This window comes from Doryrhamphus excisus, linkage group LG20 (assembly GCF_037039965.1).
Source record: "Doryrhamphus excisus strain RoL-2023G ecotype Guam linkage group LG20, RoL_Dexc_Guam_v1.1, whole genome shotgun sequence".
Taxonomy (NCBI): domain Eukaryota; kingdom Metazoa; phylum Chordata; class Actinopteri; order Syngnathiformes; family Syngnathidae; genus Doryrhamphus; species Doryrhamphus excisus.
The window spans coordinates 4,265,456-4,286,528 of NC_136376.1; the positions used below are offsets into that span (position 1 = coordinate 4,265,456).

The 21,073-nt window shown below is 41.4% G+C and overlaps 2 protein-coding genes across 2 annotated transcripts; one reads left to right on the forward strand and one right to left on the reverse strand.

Moving 5' to 3' along the window:
* Positions 1-518: 518 nt before the first annotated feature.
* LOC131108242 (uncharacterized) lies at positions 519-7,583 on the reverse strand. The gene is made up of 7 exons (XM_058059126.2): positions 7,415-7,583; positions 5,085-5,211; positions 4,782-4,963; positions 4,524-4,717; positions 4,273-4,432; positions 3,340-3,455; positions 519-3,243 (listed from the first exon to the last, which is right to left on the reverse strand). Exons 1-7 carry the CDS (start codon positions 7,479-7,481, stop codon positions 2,971-2,973), a joined length of 1,119 nt encoding a protein of 372 aa, XP_057915109.2. The 5' UTR covers positions 7,482-7,583; the 3' UTR covers positions 519-2,970.
* Positions 7,584-8,492: 909 nt separating this feature from the next.
* Positions 8,493-13,095, forward strand: LOC131108055 (uncharacterized). Its single transcript, XM_078787215.1, has 2 exons — positions 8,493-8,503; positions 11,877-13,095. The coding sequence occupies exon 2, from the start codon at positions 11,936-11,938 to the stop codon at positions 12,698-12,700; it is 765 nt and encodes a 254-aa protein (XP_078643341.1). The 5' UTR covers positions 8,493-8,503; positions 11,877-11,935; the 3' UTR covers positions 12,701-13,095.
* Positions 13,096-21,073: the final 7,978 nt, after the last annotated feature.

Genomic DNA, 21,073 nt, shown 5'->3' on the forward strand with positions numbered 1-21,073 from the left:
CGATATCATATCGGCATCGGTATCGACTTCTCCACACATTCTCCACATATGGATGTTTCTATGGAGAGTAAAGACGTATTACTGGAAGGCCTAACAAACTATCTTTCCCCACTTCCGCTCACGCTGCATTCAAGGGGGGAAGGAAATATCCCGGCGAGCATCTACATGCAAAACACCGCACACACACACATGACAAAGAAACGGTTTCTCTATTTGGTTCCCGGGGAAGACTTTAAATGTCATCAACTTCACACTTCTTCTGCCGCGGGCGAAATAAAACCAGATTGAGATTGTCTTCCCTTTTCAGGTGGACTTGCATTTCATAGTAAATCATCAGATTGTCTGTTTTTTTTTCTCCGTTTTGTTCTTTAACTGATGCACTCAGTCAAAAGGCAGCACATGCAGCGTATATATTTGTGGCCACACGGGGGCAGCAGTGAGCAATGAGCAGCTGACGGTAATAAAGTCTAAATATGAGAAATATGCACACACACACACACACACAACTTTGTCTGGTAGATCTTTTTAATGTTTGAAATTTATCGCTATTCCACTGTGTTTTTGACCAGAAAAGTGCATTAGAAGCAAGTTGAAAAAACTGAAAAAAACGATACACCCCCCCTTACGTTTTTTGTCAAAAATCACAAAATTCAAACTCCTGCATTTTATGGCATTTTTGGGTGCTTCTGGGGCCCCTGTTGAGTGTGTGTGAGGTTTCCACTGTGTTTTTGACCAGAAAAGTGCATTAGAAGAAAGTTGAAAAAAACTGAAAAAAACGATAAACCCCCCCTTACGTTTTTTGTCAGACGCTCATCACTGCTTGCAGTTTTAATTTGATGTTATCCCCCTTGCCAGTTTAATTGCACCCATGCTGTATATACTACTAATCGTTGAGTTGCCTGCTGACAAAAAGTGCTCATTTTTACAGCCTCCTTCTGAGAGAATTTCCAAAAAACAAACCAACACCACCACTGATGTATTTCTGACATTGACTTTAATAAAAAAAAAACAAAACTGTATGGAGTATGGAAGACCATGTGATTGTAAAAGACATTTAAACATGGCAGACATAACTTGCAACTTGCTGTATTACTGTACTGTAATACAATACAATGCTCATATGGAACTGAGTGCCATTTCTGGTTCTATGGTTATCATCATGATCATAAAAGACTGAAATGAAAAGGTGACGCTCCAATTTGATTGGCTGTTGATGATGTTGTGTATCCCCAACTTGCAAAAGACTTGGGGTGAACTCAAATTGTACAACGTTCACAACATTTGGGTTCCACTTTACAATTAGTAGAGTAACATACAAAAGTGCATTTTCTGTCTTTTAAAGACAACAGATAGTGGAATTCTTAAAAAAAAAAAAATTTAAATCAAGATAGTATTGATTAAAGTGTCTTTTCATTTGGGGACGGGGTTAACTACAGCACGAGGGAAGTGACAGTAATAACAATAGTAGTCCAGTGCATCACCGTCAAGATGCTAAAGTCACATTAAGGTGCAACATTATACGTGCAAATAAAAACCAAGCGCCTCCTGACCAGCACACTCAGGTTTTGGACCAGGTCACATGGAGACGGTCCGCTTTAAATGGACTTTGGAGGCAAAAACGTTACCCCCCCCCCTGCAGGCTCTGACGCATCTTCTGTCCTTTCCTCACTTCAATTCACACAAAATGCACAAAATGCGCTTAGAGAACTTGTACACACTTGTACACACCAACACAGCAGCGGGCCTTGGCTTGGAAATAGACCACAGAATAGAAGGTAAAGAAATAAACTCAGCCATGGTGGTGTAGTGGTTCACCTACACAAGAGCGCTCTGAATGACTATTCAGAGCTATCAAGCAAAGGTGAAGAACATGAAGAGAAACACTGCCATCTAGTGGCCACGCTAGGATTCGCATCTTAATGCGAATAAAGCACAACAAGGCAAGCGGCGGTGCCTTTTATCTTTGTGGGAGGAAGAATCGATGTCTGGGCCTCTTTATATTTTGCACATATTTCATCAATTAATCACATTTATCCACTGTTAACTCGTATTTTATTGCAATTAATCGCAGATAGATGTTTTTATCACCAAGCAGGGATGTAAACGTTTGTGCTAAACTATTCGATTCACATGGACGGTAGGTGCACAGCTTAAGACGCTGAACAATTCAATACCGTGTACAAAAACCTCAAAATAACTACATCAAATTTATGTCACTTTGGAAATATGGGACACTGATTCCAAAAATATATATACAGCTAAAAATCCCAGAGTTTCTGCACTTTTAAGGGTGACTTGTCCCGCTGGTCCTTGAACGCACCATCTAAATTTCTACCATACTAGTATACTTTTGCATCATATTTGGCCCCAACAGCTGCTAGTATGCGGGGAAGACATAGAGGGAACATTTGATGACCTTACCGAGTGCTAATGCCAATATTGAACAGTCCAGGCTGGTACTGGTGGAAAGTGGGTCTGTATTCAATTAGTGCTTTTCATTTCATGTTGCTCCTGTCTTAGTTTGACACGATATACATAATAAATACGTTTGAGTGCATTGCTATAATGTATAATGTTTTTAGTGATGTGCTGAAGCTCTTAACCGTTGGCGAGGTAGCGCGCTGCTAATGCTAATTACTGTACATCTGTTCTCATTTTCAGTCACGGTCATGTTGACACAAGCCCCTCAAATAGCCGTCCTCGGCTATGCCTGTCCATTCTTTCTCTGTTTCCGCTCAATATTTGTTCCCACATCAAACCACGGTGTGGGCAAAAAAAATAATTTGAGCAGATAAAGGAAATATGACAGTCTTAACACACCAACAGTAACTATTTCGATCTATTTAAAGCAAAGGAGAGCAGGATGTTACTGGTGTAAATTAGGATAGAGTAATGCTAAACATTTTACCTACGACGGTTAAACTCCAGCCAGTCGCACTTTGGGGCTTCTTCTTCTTCAGGCCGCATGTCTCATCGTTGCTCATAAGCGCTCTCTGACTCTTCCACGTCTTCCTCCAAGATGTCCCCGCCCATGTAACCACCCTCTTCCTGCTCCTGTTCCTCCTCCGCCGCCGCCGCAGCATCTCCATCACCATCCTCGTGATGGAGGCTATGTTGCTCGGCAATGGGGTTGTCAGGCGGTGCTTCATCCTGCACAGAGGTTGAGGAGAACCCCGTCTCGGGCACGTCAGGCGTATCCTGGACAAGCCTCATGGTGCACGAGTGGGGGGTGTCTGTGAAATCCTGTGGGATACAAAGAGAGCCGAGGTGTTGCCATTTAGGGTAGACGAGGAAAGGAAAACAAAACAAAACAATGAATGAACAAGTCAATGAACGCACCAGGGAGGTTGGTGGAGCGAATGTGGCTTTGGTGCGTTTTCTGAAGTACATGAAGAGGAGGATAGAAACTCCAGCCAGGACCAGCAGAGACACCAACACTGACACAACCACTACATCTGTGGAAAAGAATAAACACATAAAATGCTGTTTAACCCTGATGACAAATAATGATTTAGCACTGTTGGGACTTAAGGAGGTTCTAAGCAGAGCTTCAAGGCCTTCAAAGACCTGGTCTGGTCTTTCAGCACCACAAAACTTCCTGTTTGGAATTTGCATGACAACACAAACATGGGACATTGAAAGGTGGAACAAAGTTTCTTGGGATCTTCAACATGACCGGTGTTTTCCACAAGGGACAACAGAGAGGGCACCATCATGATGCTTCAATAGAACAATGGAGCTTCAGGTTGTGCAGGGGCGTCAAACGGCAGTTGCAGGGGTTTTATAAACGGACATCAGTTCCAGACAGTAGGCGCTCTCTGTGACGCCATCTTCACCGCCTGGAGCAACATTCCCACCAGCCTCCAGCCTCATCAAGCATATCTTTTCAGCTGATTCACCAGAATGGCGCAGCTATTTTTTACTGAGCCCATTTTGGGACATTTTCTTCCGATTTTAGACGGGGGGGGGGGGCGGGTTCGGGGGTCTTAAACTTTTGATCAGCCTAACTTTAACACTTATTTGCAATGAATACTCATTTTTTTTACCACTCCCAATTCTTGCTTTTGCATTCTGAAGCCTGTCTTAGAACCTCCTTATGTATTTATGTGTATATATCTTTAAAATCTACATCATATGTATACATATCAAGCATGAGTTATATTTTGGGGAGTTTTACGCCTTTCAAGTTGTTTTTATTGGAGGAAAAAAAAAACAAACATTCCAACAAAATACATTCCAAGAAGTGCTGATGATGATTTAGTCTCACTCAACTGTTTCCCGCCAAAGGATGGGCGCAGTAGTCCTGCGTCCCATGAACGCTAATTTTCTCCAGCTCCCCCATGATGGTCACACAGTGCTTCTGCTGGGCGATGTCCACAGGAAGCTTCCGCTCGCACACTTGCAGCGAGCAGCTCAGGTCGGCAAACTGCTTCTACACAATATAAAAGAGAACAGGCAGGCAAGAATGAGTAAAGCTGGTTAAACAGTACCATGATGTGGCCACACGGGGGTGCCGGGCCCACCTCGTTGACGGTGACGTCGTATTTGAAGACAGGAAGAGGATTGTCGGGCTGCTCGTGTCTCCTCTTCCTTCTGCTTCTGGAGCGCAAAGCGGGAGGAAGTCTCTGGTGGTAAAAGAGCCACGGATGCTCAAAGCTGAGCAGGATGGTGTGATCCTGTTGTTCCAACACGGTCACAGGTGGAAGGTCCAAAGAACCTGGAAACAAAGCGGACTGATTAAACTTCCTGTGAAGAGTAACTAGAGAGTTCTTTCAGCTCACATCGTTGGGTCGCCGGTGAGTCCATGTAGTAGCTGAAGATGATGCCGTCGGCTGGGGCGGGATCGGACTGGTCCTCCCCGAGGACGGCGGTCACGGTCAAGAGGTAATCATTGCTTGGGTCCGAGAGAAAGGACACGTCAGCTTGGAGGTTGGGAGGTTCCACCCACAGTGGATCGATGGCTCTGGGGAGTCAGAACAGAAAAACTACTGAGCAGGATAAAAAACATTTACCTCGAATGCATCACGGCCAATTATGCAATTTGACAATTAACACACACAAAAAAAAACACGGAACACACTAACCCATTTGTGTCCGACATCTGGCCGACATCCACCCTGTATCGGAGTCCTGGAGGCGGGTGGTCATAGCTCCAAACCAATTTGTTCTGCAGGTTGCCGCAGTGCAGCGTCACGTTGCTAGGTGGCGCCACTGCAGGGATAGAAGTTCTCACTCACTTATTTGTGGTTGCAACGCAGATACCGTCCAGCCATCCATCAAACTACACAACAAAACATCTAAGGCACCAAAATCTGAATTACGATCCAGGCTCTTCCAGACAACTCTTCAAGTGACGGAGACGCTTCCAAGAACATTCTGATCATTCCCAGTCCCTCCTCGTCAGTCACATTTCAGCCAGCATTTTATGGCAGTGAATATTGTCAGTGAATCCAGGGGAGATGTTGAGATTTCACACAAGAAAATAATCTTTGGACTAATATTTCTGTCCATTCAATAAAAGTACTTTCTTGTTATTATAACTTGTCACATTCATACTGTTTATTATATGTATAATTTGCAATAGCCATACTATAGTCATTTATATCCCTGTATATATCCACACTGTAACATAGTCACGTCATTGTACTACTGTACATATTACTGTTATTATGTCTTGTCACATTCATACTGTGCATACTGTTTATAATCTGTATAATCTGCAATAGCCATATTATAGTCATTTATATCCCTGTATATATCCACACTGTGTCATAGTCATAGCCTGTTATAGTTTGTACATATACTATCTGTCCATTTACAGCTCTATTCTAGTTCTTCATTTATTTACTAATAAGGTATTTATAAATTTGCACTTCTGGTTGGATGCTAACTGCATTTTGTTGTACCAGTACCTGTACCAGTGACGTGAGCAATAACAATAGTTGAATCTATTCTAATCTACTTTCGGAACATCCTTCCAACCGTGATTGGACAATGTCCCACTTACTGCACATTTGTGTGTGTGTGGAGGGGGGGGTTGCCTAATACCTATTACTCACAGGTACGTCCTATGACGTGCATTGTTAGCTGGCTAATGCTGACTTGTTTTCTCTCGTTAAAAAAATTCTGAGCATGGTGATGTCATAATAAGCACATTAGATTATTTGTTTTAGCAACTGAACAAGTCTTATCATGCCCGTGCAGTCCATCGGTATCACTTTGTTTTCGTCTTGTACACACCCAAGCCAAAAAAAAAAAAAAAACGTCAACATGAGAGTCGTCAAGATGATAACACAGCTAGAATCACGAGTCGCTCACCGCACCAACGTGGCTAGTCTGCTAGTCTCCCACAACGCCACTTTCACTTCCTTGTGTTGGTTTACATTACAACAGTGTGGCTCATTTTTACTAAAAATACATTGACTGTGTTGAAATTTTATAAACGAGGCTTTTGATTCTCAAGAAGAAGCACTGCAGTAGGCTACAGGTGGAAACAAAGTGGAAGTAAATTGAGAGGGACACTGTGGAAATCCCCAGGTCAGCGTTTATTATGGCTGGGTAGGGAATATACTTCCATTAATACAGCCCTACCATGTTTTCCTGCATACATTTTGCATTGACTCTTTTTGTGCATGTATTCATTGTATTGAAACCCCCAGTTAAGGTCTGCAATTTGCAGAAATGTGATGTGCAAAGAGGAAAAAAGCTGCATCACAGTAACCCAATCCCATTATTTGCATTTCATTCTTGGACTTTACCTTTTTAATAACTGTATTTAATATGCCCTTCATTTGTTGCATAGAGTGTAAGTAACATAAGTGTTCATTTAGGTATAAGGTAGGAATTAGTAGGAACGGAACACGTTTGTCGTTGACCTTTGTTTCATGTCCAAAACAAATAAGCCATAGCATACTACTATACAAATAAACCTCCACATGCACAGGCCTACGACATGGCATGACATTGCATTTTGAAGAATGCAATGTGCCTCAAGTCTTGAGTAAGACTGAAAACAGCAAAGAGGAAATGATTTGAGAAAAATTTCAAGTTTCAAAGCTTGCAATGTGGGTTTATTCGGACAGCGGTGTGTGCGTGTGTAATGTCGAATGATACAGCAGCATGCATCTGAACATCCGCACAATTAATACAATTCGTTATCTCAACGTCCATGCTGCACAGTACACGATTAACACCACCAACTTTCGACGTGAATTACCGACCTACTCATGTCAAATTGGGAACATAAAAATACAATATATATATTATAAACGCAGGGAATTCACACCGTGAATACACTCTTAAGCAAACCTTTATGTCAAATCACGCTAATGTTAGCTTAAATTAAGAGGTGTCTTGGTCGAGTGCCTGTCGGGAATGATAGATTCCCTATCAACGCTGCTTTTCCTCTTCTTACCTTGTGCCACCGCCATGTCTAAGACGATGAAAACGCCCAGAAAAGTCTTCAAACGTGCCTGACCCATGACCGCAACGAAACCTCACTAAGGACGCTGCAGTTTACGCCCAAAGAGTAGCAAGTTCCCTGTGCGAGCCGCCAACTCCAACATGGATCCCACTTCCGCTGTTGCCTTCAATGACCATCGGAAATAAAAACACCCATATAATCAAGCTATAGATTCTATTTTATATTACCATTAAATTGACGTCGATATTAAATATGTAGACTACAGAGTAAGGAGGAGACAATACAGCACTAAGTATAATAAAATTTTATACTCTATCTTCCATTAAACGCAAATCCTATGTAGCCTACTGTCATACTATTTAGAAATGTCCTTTTTTTATGAAAGCCACCTGGAAACTACCGGCAGAAAACAAATAAATAAACAACTTTCTATTCAACGTAATAGTATTAATATAGTGTGTTTTGTCAACATTCTTTTAAAATTGTGCATAATTTCATTTTCAGCGTGAAATGTAGAAATCGACGATAAAGTGTTGCTTGGGAAAAACTGAAACATTGTATAAACACTCAAAATAAAACTTAAAAATGTAAAATATATTAAAAATATCAATATAAGGAAAAAGCAAGGCACCCACATTTTTGATTATATGTTGCAGGCCATAGCAAACAACTGGAGGCAGGTTAGTCATTTTGAAAATTAAAAAAGGAAAAAGTAAGTAAGAAAAAATCAGATAAAAAGTGTAAAAAAAGTGTGTCAAACACACAAAAAATAAAATATTAAAATTTAAATTTTTTTGTAATATAGTCTGGACATACAGTATCTTACAAATGCTTATGAGTGTTATGAGTATAGGACAACAGTAAATCGTTCTTTTCAGTGTTTCGGCACAGAAGCAAAATTAGATGGCCGGGTGTGCCTAATGAAATGGTAAGCATATGGAGTGAGTGTACTTTGAATTAGAGCTTCCTCTGTGGGATACGTCCCCCTCATCCTGACGTCAGCTGGATGTGGGATATTTTCTTCCCATGCAGCTTGGAACTGACGCATTCGCATATCGGCTGTCTCAGAGGCGACCTTGGGTGAGTACACTACACCGTACACAAATACTACTACTACTACACACACAGAAGTACTTCTTAAAGTTTGTCCAGCAGCTGACACCCGGAGTGGGTGGAAAGGAAACACAAGATGATGTATATTCCTCACTGCATTCCTGCATCTGTGTTATGTAATAGGCAGCAACACTTATGAAGGCACGATGGGACATAGCACATGAACTAAACACACAGTGTGTACACTTTTTTTTTATAACTATTTACTCTTAGATGATTCTGCAGCTGGCATATTTAGGGTTACGGGGTGTTCCGTGATACTCAAGTAGTGTGACTCTTACAGTCTTGTGGTCAAAGAGCAGAAAGAAATGTTAAAATGTTCCAGTTGGGTTTCGTACTGCTTCTTGAGTGTGTTTTTGAGTAGTAGAGAAGAAACAGCAGCACATGAAATCATCTCCTTTGTGTGTTAGTTAGATCATTCTTTCTGGAAGTGTGATGTGATCTACTACAGAAAAACCGCAGGGCTTGGCCTCGGTACTCTGGTCCGGACCACACATCTGATAAAACAACACTGGTACTTTTGTCATGGGATGAAAAGCTTGCACAGTAAAGAACATTGATTGCCTTACGTCACAAAATCTACCCAAATGGTTCTACACAACTGGTTCTACCATATCTTACTTATTGTGTGGAAATATGGGGTAATAACTGTAAAAGAAATCTTCACTCTCGAAATGTACTGCAAAAAAGGCCAGTCAGGATAATTCATAATGCCACCTACAGAGAACATACTAACTCCTTATTTCTAAAAATCACAAATACTTCAACTTGCTGATATAGTTCATCTTTAAACAGCTAAAATAATGCATAAGGCTAAAAATAACCAATTAGCTAAAAATGTCATCCAATACTTACAAGAGAGGAGAAATATGGTCTCAGGGAAGAACTACAAAATAATAAAGAAAATTATAAAAATTATAAAATAAAATAAATAAATTAAAAAAATATATATTAGGAAAGCAGGAAGTGAACAAATGTAACAGTTACTGATTGTAAAAGTACCAGATGGAGGGGTAGGATTTAATAAGCTTTGCTTCTTCCTACTCCTTTTGGACATGTGGAACTGTGAACTGATTATGTGATGCATTCAATTGTAATCTGATGCATGTTCAAATGAAATTAAACCATTACCATTACCATTACCAAATATCCATCCACCCATCCATTTTCTGTACCGCTTAATCTACCGCGGGCATGCTGGAGCCTATCCCAGCTGTCTTCGGACGAGAGGCGGGGTATACCCTGCACTGGTGGCCAGCCAATCACAGGGCACATATAGACAAACAACCATTCACACTCACATTCATACCTATGGACATGCATGTTTTGAGGATGTGTGTGTGTGTGTGTGTGTGTGTGTGTGTGTGTGTGTGTGGGTGGGTGGGAGGGCAGAGAATCGAACCCAGCTCTTCCCGATCTCCACTCATTCTTGTTGACGTCTTGTAAGATTCTCGACACAAATATATAAACCGTAATTACTAAAAAAACGGACCTATTGTTTATCATAAAATAAAACTAGCAAATATGAACGGTTGCTTTGAATTGCGATGGAATGTAACATTTTACTGTTGTTGCCTGTAGACTGGCTGCTTCCAGTGGGAAACTCCGCTTTGAAAACCTCTCTTGAAGGGTTAGAATTTCTCGGTTTGGCTGAAACATCCAAAAGAGGCAGTCAGTTGACCACTACATTCCTTCTTTGGCCTTGTCTGTGAACTTAAATGTACAACACCAGCCTGAGAACATCTCATTTTTTTTTGTGTAAGCGAGAGACAGCGGTGCTCTTTAGACGTATATTTTAAAACAATTATGTCCAGATTTTGGAATGACTTAACGACACGCTCATCCAATCCCAGCCATCCGCTGTTTGAAGGCCAAAATGAACAAAGCAGACACCATCCCACTCGGGATGATTTTATAGATACAGTTTGAATGTTCCTTCTATGAACGAGCTGATACATCATCATCATCATCAATATTTACTCACAAAATCATTAAAACATGAAAGGCAAGTTTTAAATGTACAAGTTTATCCAAAAGACGGGTAAAAAAGTGCTCCAGCCCCCACCTCGACGTGCACTTTGTGTGTGCAGCTGTTCTTGGCAGCACCCAAACCACCATTTGAAAGATTCATTTGTGAGGGTGCCCAGTCATCCTTTTGGAATTGAACCCAACTTTTTGCTTGTCTGCTTTCTTGCGCCATCTGTTGTGTTTGTCCTCCCTCGCTTCTTCGTGAAGGGACGATCAAACGTGCATGTCAAGCGTAGATGTGCGTGTTAAATGGTAGTTTAAAAAGAGGGAGGGGGGCTCCATATTGATTGCCCTTTGGTTCACATTTTATTTGAAATGTGACGGTGGTCGAGTGGTTAGTACGTAGACCTCACAGCTAGGAGACCCGAGTTCAATCCCACCCTCGGCCATCTCTGTGTGGAGTTTGCATGTTCTCCGTGTACTCCGGTTTCCTTCCACATTCCAAAAACATGGAATGTTAGTTAATTGGCGACTCCAAATTTTCCATAGGTATGAATGTGAGTGTGAATGGTTGTTTGTCTATATGTGCCCTGTGATTGGCTGGCCACCAGTCCAGGGTGTAGCAGTCATCTGGGATAGGCTCCAGCATACCCACGATCCGAGTGAGGATAAGCGGTAGAAAATGAAAGAAATAAAGTGTCAAAATATTAAGAATCTTCATCATCTTTATGAGACCAGAGTTCGATTCCGCCCTCGGCCATCCCTGTGTGGAGTTTGCATGTTCTCCCCGTGCATGCGTGGGTTTTCTCCGGGTACTCCGGTTTCCTCCCACATTCCAAAAACATGCTAGGTTAATTGGCGACTCCAAATTGTCCATAGGTATGAATGTGAGTGTGAATGGTTGTTTGTCTATATGTGCCCTGGGATTGGCTGGCCACCAGTCCAGGGTGTACCCCACCTCTTGCCCGAAGACAGCTGGGATAGGCTCCAGCATCCCCAAGCGACCCTCGTGAGGATAAGTGGAAGAAAATGAATGGGAAAAGATCCTCCTTTTTGGCTTCATCTACCATCCACCCTTGACTCTACTTTTCTGTCTCAACCCAACCGCACGAGACAGATGGCTGCCCCACTTAGTCTGGGTTTCTCCAGGAGGCATTTTTTTTTGCCTCCGTTGTCTCCGTTTTCATTTCTAAGTGTGACCTTCATGTGTAAAGTCCCATGATATAACTTTTGTTATGACTCACATGTTCGCCTTATTCTCAATTGTCAAGTGTAAAAAGAAGTTAAGCATATAGAAAACTAATTACTGTATACGTCATATTCTACTGTCTACTAAATGAGTTCTTTTGTTGGATTCATCTTCATGTTTCAGGCATCCTGTGAAAAACGACTACCAGTCAAGATGGCCGCCGATCCCTGTCCCCAGCAGTGATGCCGTCCCTTGCCCCGCCCGCCCCCCTACTCTGCGTCCTGCTGTGGGTGTCGGCGGCCCTCCAGCGTTCCGACATGCGTCTGGCCTACGTGACCCACAACAGCTTCTTCTGCTACTCGTGCAGCCAGGAGCCCAAACCCTGCAGCGTGGCGTCGCTCACCGACTGCCGATGCAAAGACATCTCGCTCACGGCGTCGCATCGCCCGCAATCGCCGTCCTCGCCCGTTTTCAGCATGAAGCACTTGATTGTTTGGTATACGTCACCTTGGAACACGGCTCGCCTGCTCAACAATTCAGAAGTGAGGCACCTCACGTTGATGTACTGTGGTCCGGGGGCCCCCAGGGACAGAGGAACCCCCCTTCAGGAGGGACACTTTGCTGTGCAGCACCTGGAGCGGCTGAGCGTCATCACTTTCCCAAACATGGACACCGACAGCGACAATGACCTCCATTTTGACACAAACAGATACACAAATGCACACCTGAGCCAGGACCCCCGCTTGGAAGCGGCGGTCCCCGCTCCCCAGGTCCAGGACATCTACCTGGGCAGGGAGCAGGGGGCAGCGTACCAAGAGCAGGCCCGGCTGGGAATCATACACAGCTCCGTGCTGCAGGGAGGCGCACCCGTCAAAGTCTATACGGTCCAGACGCACATCGACAGCGACGGGACGCTCCCCTTCCCCGACCTGCGTCTGCCTAAACTACCGGAAACATCCGTCATATACGTCAGCTTTGTGTACGGGAACGAGCAACAGGGGGGATGAGCTCACAATTTTTTGAAGGAAAAATGCACTTTAAAAAAAATGTTGGCCATCTTCCACAATCCTTATATGAGCCATCAACAAATACTGCATGTTTTTCTCCTTTCTGTGTATTCTAAAGATATAAAAACAGATAAAAGGATGCAGTCTTTTTAGGCAGGGAGCCCTTAGAATATAACAAAGCTTACTTGTTGCAATAACGAATACAATAATATAATAAAAAAATAAATAAAAAACACTCATAATGCATCTTAGTGTAAATTGTTAATATATGCATAATTTGTATCTTTAAGGCTTTTTATTATATGATATATTTAAAACATTTTTATTCTAATCTCTGATTTCCGTGAGAAGGCCAGTAATGTCTTTATTCGAAATGATGCAGTAACTACAAAACACCGCTAGATGGCGGCAGATACATTTGAGTGTCACTTCAACTTCATGCTACGGCGATCAAAACACGCCCAATGCACTAATAAGCAGGGCTTCTTGGACTACATTATGTATATATGATGTGTATTATGTTTATAAAGACAGATGGAGGTCAAAATAGGGCATACTGCACAATTGACAATAATGTTATTGCACTTTATTTGTATGTGTATGTGTATAATGGTACATTTATTTGAATGCAGTAAAGGATGTAAAGGATGCTTTTTTTTCTTGTTCTGTAATAAAATACCCCCAAAATCTGTCGCAGCTGTTTTGCAAGTGTAAAAAGAAGCCTACTGCTGTTAATATTACAACATACAACAAGGAATAATGCGCAACTTCCATCCATCCACCTTCTATGCCGCTTATCCCAGCTGTCTTCGGGCGAGAGGCGGGGTACACCTTGGACTGGTTGGCCAGCCAATCACAGGGCACATATAGACAAGCAACCATTCACACTCACATTCATACCTATGGACAATTTGGAGTCACCAATTAACCTAGCATGTTTTTGGAATGTGGGAGGAAACCGGAGTACCTGGAGAAAACATGCAAACTTCACACAGAGATGGCCGAGGGTGGAATCGAACCCGGGTCTTCCCAATCTCCTGACTGTGTGGCCAAGATGCTAACCACTCCTAAGCACACCGTGCGCCCGTCAAATTCAGAGTTTCAGGACTTCAATTTAGAAGTACTGGTAAATCTCGCTATTGGTAGCATATGATATGATATGATACGATATATGGTATGATATAAATATGAAATGTGAAATATGAAATGTGAAATGTGAAATGTGAAATATGAAATATGAAATGTGAAATGTGAAATGTGAAATGTGAAATATGAAATATGAAATGTGAAATGTGAAATATTAAATATGAAATATTATACAGTATGATACGATATGATATACGATATATATGATATGATATATGAAGGCAGCACTGATTCAAAATTCAGTCCTGAAAAGCCAGAAAAAGGTGTTTATACTGTTGTAGCTAAACTGCGGTGCCATTGCCACTGGTGGTACACGGGCTCCATCATATTGGTACTCGGGAACATCTAAGAATAATATTAGACTTATTATTAAAGAAATTCCTTGAAATTTAATACATATTAAAATTACCTCAGAAATAATCCTGTTAAACTCACCTCATTAAAAAAAATCTAAATATTTATGAAGTGGTTCCTGGTGTAAAATGTTTAAGAAGCCTGCTGTTCCTGGACTAATTATTGTATTTAGCACCTCATTGGTCATTACTCACTGCAGCTGACACGCTACATGGCTGCACGCGTCTAAATGCGTCGTGCACGCTTGCTTGGGAGCGCTCGCAAACACCTGCCGCCGAGACGCACATTAGCATGATAAGCATACCTCGTTAAACGCCGCTGTGAATGCTCACTGATGCCGCCTGTTGATCCCGCACCTGAGAGGTCAACGCACACTGCAGGGCAATTACCGCTTTGTTTGTGTGTTAGCGGAAAGCCGAGCTGTTCGACGCCATTGTGCGGATGATGGGGCACAAAGCTATGGACCGGGAGATGTTTGCGGCGCATTCTAGAAATATCATTCAACAAGAAAATTAAAAATTAAAAAAGGAAAACAGAAAAAATGGAAAAATTGTCAGTAATTTTACAAGAATAAAATAAAAATATTCTGAGAAAAGAAGTTTTAATCTAAAAGGAAAAATATGTCATTTTACAACCATGAGGTTGTACCATTATGAAGAACACATTTTAATATCGTAAAGTTGAAATATTAAAGCCATACAATTAAGCCAAAAACGTTGGAATTTTTGAAAAAGTACACATATTCTGGAAATAAAGTCAGAATTATTGGAAGAAAATATACAAAAATAAAGTTTAAAAAGTTGGAAAATAAAAAAAAACATCAGAAATGGAACAACAAGAACAGAAAACAAGAAATGTATGAGAATAAAGTCAAAATATTAAGAGAAACAAAAGATGTATTCTAACTAGAAACAAATGTCTTTTATGAGGTTAAACTCGTAATATTCTGAAAAAAAATTAATTTTAGTAGCACAAAGTTGAAATATTCAAAGAAAAAATAAGTAGAAGTTGTAAGACCATATTATGAGTAAAACAAAAAAAGTAGTTTTTGAAATATCAGGAGGGTGGAGAGAATAAAAATGTGATGAGAACAAAGTCAAAATATTACAAAAAGAAAATGTATGGAAATTATTGAGGAAAAAAGTTGAATTCTTTTCAAAAATGAACAAAACAGACCTACTAACAATATGCTTTTCCCATTTCATGCCAGGATGCCAGGGTTTTAGAACATGGCTGATGTCCAGAGTTGTGGCAACTCCAGCTGAGGAAGCACAGCGTAAAGCTCTGCATGGGAAAGAGCAGTGGAAGCAAGTGAGCAGCAGTATAGATGTTCCTCGGGAGTGACCAGGATGGACAGGATTGGAAAAAAGATCAGAGCAAGAGGCGGGATTATGATTCTTTAAGGATGCCGAAGATGGGAATGTCAGGAAGGGGAAGAAAGAAGAGACCAAAGTCTAGCTGTGGTTGGAGAGAACATGCAGGTGGTAGTACTGACACAGGAAGATGGCAAGATGGAAAACACGCCTATAGTAGAAGTAGAAGAAGACTTCTTGACTATGCTGCAAAAACACTAACAAAGATGCTCTATATGACAGGAGCGGTCTGCTGTTTGTAAGATTCTGTCACAGACCTATTCTGGGTGGTCAAAAATATTTATTAAAAATATTTGTACTTAATAAATAAAATAATAATACAATTAAATAATAAAAAATACCTCAGACTAGCAGAAATTTTCATTGAAATATTTAATGTAATTTTAAATATTTAAAAATAAATACTATTACTCTTATTTTATAGTATAGACTTCTATTGGCGCATACATTGTATTCTTATTTAAAAAATCACCTAGGCAACTTTAACTAAAACTAAAGGAGCGTACCTTAATGATCGTGGGGAAATGATCCCAGGACTAGCTGACCCCCCCCCCCTCTATATGACCAGAGTACTGTGCCGTTTCTAGGAATCTGTTACCAAAATGTTCATCACTCTGAACTGAACTCCGTCCTGATGTCGTTCATGGGCAAGCTTTGGCCCCTGTGCCACCGGTTGACTACCTCCGGTGTATATATATATATATAGAAAACAATTAGACTTTAATAGTCACTAAAGGGCTCTATCAGTGTAAATATTGATGTCAGGCTTAAATCGGTGGCCTCCTCCCTCACCACCACGCTGCCGCCGTCTCCTTGCCGGCAGTTTGGCACTAAAACATTTTTATAATCAGACGTTATTGTTGCGGGAGATGTGGCCATGTTCTTCTTTTGAAAAGGGCAAATCAGCCATAATTCAGTTTATAAACTGCGGCGCTCAGAGGGGAGAAATGCCTGGATGAATATTCATGAGGGCCTCTACTGCCGCGCGCCGTGATTCATTAGGCATATGTAAATATCACTCACTTTAATTGCCCCTAAACTGACTCAACATAATGTTACCATTAGCAAATTATTACTTATTTGTGATACTAATGGTGCGCTGTGCTGAAGCGCCATATATGGATGCAATTACAGTTACTTTTATTCATGTGTGTGTGTCTGTGTGTGTGTGTACAATTAATTTCTGTGACAATTTCTGGACTTCAGTGTGGATTCATTCACACGTTTTCCACGTCAGCTCCAATTTACTTCTCCAGACTGGAAAATGTCTTTTTGCCCCTAAAGTGTAAACGTTTGAGAAACTCATCAAGAAAACAAATCACACTGCGAGCGACAACAAATGATGTGAAATAATGTTGTGTAATTATAAACTACAGCTTTTGCAGCAGAAGCTTGCATCAAGATTATTGTTTTTTTTTTGTTTGTTTTTTTTTTACTAATAATCTCTGCCACAGCTGTCTGAGTATCAATTATTCAAAAAGTGCGATAAAGTGTAGTACAATCAAATTTAACTGGGCTTGCCTCTGCGTTATAAACAAATTAAATGACTTCCAAATAGTAAAAATAAGGATTTTTACGGTGCAGTCGTCAGACAATGATTTAATATACATTATGTACCCAATGAAAAATAGAAAATATATGATATCTTTAAATTAAATCACAAAGAAGTAGACATTTTACAGGAAAATGTGATTGTAATATACTCTAAGTGTTTTCAAATTGAGGACAGTGTAAACCAGGAGTGTCCAAAGTGAGGAAATATTTAGCAACATTTTGTTTTTTTACTGCTCCTAGCATATTCTAAAAAATGTAATAAATTTTTAATATGTTGTATAGATTAACTGAATATTCACTGATGTGAATTTGAAATTTTTTTTTTAATCTGCAAAAATGTAACATCATGTAAAGTACATTTAGTAGACTGAATGTAAGCCAAACTGGACGTGCCACACGTTTTATAATAATGCCGCCATTTTAATAATAAAATAAATAAATAAATAAATAAATAATTAAAAAAGGCCACCCTGCCAGTTGCCGTCTGCCTCGACCGCAGGGCCTGGAGATGTTTTATCGAGGCAGCAGCAGTTTGAAGCATCAGCCATGACAAAACAGAGGGAGCGAAAGAGAGAGAGAGAGAGACTGGGGGAGAGATAAATAACTTGCTGTGTGTGTGTGTGTGTGTGTGTGTGTGTGTGTGTGTGTGCATCTGCGAGAGAGTGCGAGGGAGCTAATAAAGTAAGGTGATGGATGATCTCCTTTCCCCCAGAGGGAGCAGCACCATGTAAATTGGCCCACACAATGCATTATGGATAAGGCAGTTGAGATTATAGCTTGTTAATGTGTCCCTCCCTAGTTCTCTACCCCCCCCCCCCCCCACCACCACACCCACACCGCTGCCACCCCACCACCCCCCCCAACGCCTTCCTCTCGCATCTTGTTGGCCCTCCATCCCTCTGTTTGGGCTCAGGCAGTGACATGTTCGCCTCATTGTCGGGGTCTTTTGGGTGCAGATGGAGAAGAAGCTGCTTTATGTGTGTGTGTGTGTGTGTGTGTGTGTGTGTGCAAGTTTTGTAGGCATCACGGGGACATGCTATATATCAGCTACATTGTGTCGACCCCATGAAATAAAGACCAAGGTAAACACACACAAGCACCGAGGGTCGTTTTCAAAGCCTTATTTTAAGATGTGTAGTGAAGCCCAATTTGTATATATACGTATATACAGTATTTTAAACCGGGCTGCACGGCGGTCGAGTGGTTAGCACGCAGACCTCACAGCTAGGAGACAAGGGTTCAATTCCACCCTCGGCCATCTCGGTGTGGAGTTTGCATGGGTTTTCTCCAGGTACTCCGGTTTCCTCCCACATTCCAAAAACATGCTAGGTTAATTAGCGACTCCAAATTGTATGAATGTGAGTGTGAATGGTTGTTTGTCTATATGTGCCCTGTGATTGGCTGGTGGCTGATTGGCCCGAAGACAGCTGGGATAGGCTCCAGCACCCTCTATTCGTCAGATCATCATTTAAAAAACAAAACACAATTTATTCACTTGTGCCTAACAGGAGACCTTAGCAAAATCCAGGGTGGAGGACATATGTCTCCAGAACCCCCCCCCCCCTGTTGATCCTCCTGTGAGGCTATCCCCCAGTTAGACTCCCCCTTTTATTCCAGTGCTCCCTGCCTCCACCTTGCGGGCCCGTCCAGGGACCTGCAGGCCATCTGTTGAAGAACTGCAGCAGCTACATATGTGTCCGCCTGTCGCTAACTAGCCAGTCACATGTATGCACGGGTATGTGTGTGTGTGTGTGTGTGTGTGTGTGTGTGTGTGTGTCGGCCTTACACAAGATCATTTGCAGGGTGTGTGTGTGTCATGGAATCTTAGGGATGATATCACTTTTTGCATATTAGACCAAAAACTCAAAATGGTAGTGCTATCGCAATGAACACATCAAGCAGCAGTTTTGATTGTTATTGCTATTACAACATTGGTTCTGTCATAAATACACATTGCACTCTTTTCAACATGATGGAGAAGCTTGGTGTGTCTGAAATAATCTAAATCAGGGGTCTCAAACTCTATTTACTTGGGGGCCACTGGAGCTCGGGTCTGGGTGAGACTGGGCCGCATCAGGTTTTAAAAAAAAACAACAAAAAAATGTAAAAAACTTTGCTTTGGTTCCAATTTTCTACAAGAAAAGCTCTGATAAAACATTCCACTGTTCTCAATTATCTTACTTTTTATTTTTCTACACAAAATAAGATGAAAAATTAATAAACAAATCAAGAATAAAGAAAATCAATAAATCAATCAGTAATAAATAAATAAATATAACAATAATAATAAAACGGCAAATAATAAAAACAAAATTTATTTACAACATATTGCGCAACTGCAGGGTCTTGAGACACATGCTAACTCGCAAACTAGAGAGCTAGCAACCTAAACGGTAGCCTTCAAGTTATTTCCTTACTTAAAAAGCCAAAAAATTACCACTTCCACATGGATAGGGAGGATAACTATTAACAGTTATTTAACCTTTAACATGAACATTAATCAAACGTAATAATTTTTTCTGGGTACATGATACCATACAGCATCCATATCAAACGTGCGCGGGCCGCACTAACATTAAACTTTCATATCAAGGCGGGGGCCTCAAACTAGTGTCCCGCGGGCCGCGTGTTTGAGACCCCTGATCTAAATGAAGACACTGTGTGTGTGTGTGGTGGGGCTGCACCCATTAGAACGGGTCATCTCTCCCTCATGGAGAGTTTTCACGGCTGTGGAGCGGATTAGGAGCAAGCGAGCCAAGGGAGGAGAGATTATAGGGCGGGGCCGGTGGGAGGAAGTGTAGACTTGACAAAAGTATTAGCATCTGCACTTCAGCGTTTGTTTTGTGCTACGTAGCCCCGCTCTCATCCAGAGTGGCCGGGTTTCACGGCCCGGGGACAAATGAAAGAAGAAGCTGACGCGGAGCATCGTGGTTGCGAGTGGCCTCTCAAAGACAAAGACGGTGGCCCGAGTAAGGAGTTGTGTTAAGGAGGGGCCGTACTAAACATTTACAATGAGCTAATTACTAGAAGGAGAAAAGAGTGAAGTGTAAACACATTTGTAGAATACTTTTGTCGCCATTGCGGAGCACAGCAGCAGTACACTCGCTGTTTCCTGTTGAATGGGATTCAACTATTTACACTTAAAATGTCCTCCATTATGTTAAAGTGACTTTTTAATGATGTTCTGACAGTAATATGCATCCCTAGAGCCTGTTTGGGAACACCAAATGTCAGAAAAATAATGCCAGCTTTTGACGTTGCAGGTTTTTATGATGTCATGAAGGTAGAACCCCCTTCCTCATGGACATGGTACCGCCCCTGACACCGCCCACTTTGTGTACTTTTTATAAAAAAAAACAAGGCTTCACTACACATCTTAAAATAAATCTAGGACCTCTCCAATCAGAACTCAGCTCAGGGGATGAAGTGGAGGTAAGTCACCTTTGATGCACTACACTACTGATGTGGGTGTCACAAGTTCATGTCAAAAATCCGAATTATCCTTCTAAGTGTGCTTTTGATGTGCTGTTTGCAAAAGACGCAAGTGCAGGATCTTTGGTGTCCACCATCACGTGAGTTATTTAGTGTGGGAAGAGCCTTCTGTTGTGCGGGTAACACACACAGGTAGTAAAACAAGAAGCTAGACGATGTAGTGATATCTAAAAATCACACGGTGTCCATTCATCATGATTGTTATTATTATTTTGTGAACACAAAGTTTTATTTGCCATTATTTTTAAGTTCAAAATTGTCCAGTTATATTTTTTAACTTGTTTGTTATGATATGAGAGGCTGCACGGTGGTCGAGTGGTTAGCGCGCAGACCTCACAGCTAGGAGACCCGAGTTCAAGTCCACCTTCGGAGTTTGCATGTTCTACCCATGCATGCATGGGTTTTCTCCGGGTACTCCGGTTTCCTCCCACATTCCAAAAACATGCTAGGTTAA

Excerpts from the sequence above, each read along its gene's own strand:
- LOC131108242 (XM_058059126.2), bottom strand. The coding sequence starts at position 7,481 with ATGGGTCAGGCACGTTTGAAGACTTTTCTGGGCGTTTTCATCGTCTTA. Across the intron at positions 5,212-7,414 it reads AGACATGGCGGTGGCACAAG|TGGCGCCACCTAGCAACGTG; the intron begins GTAAGAAGAGGA and ends CTATCCCTGCAG. Across the intron at positions 3,244-3,339 it reads TCGCTCCACCAACCTCCCTG|GATTTCACAGACACCCCCCA; the intron begins GTGCGTTCATTG and ends TGTATCCCACAG.
- LOC131108055 (XM_078787215.1), top strand. The coding sequence starts at position 11,936 with ATGCCGTCCCTTGCCCCGCCCGCCCCCCTACTCTGCGTCCTGCTGTGG.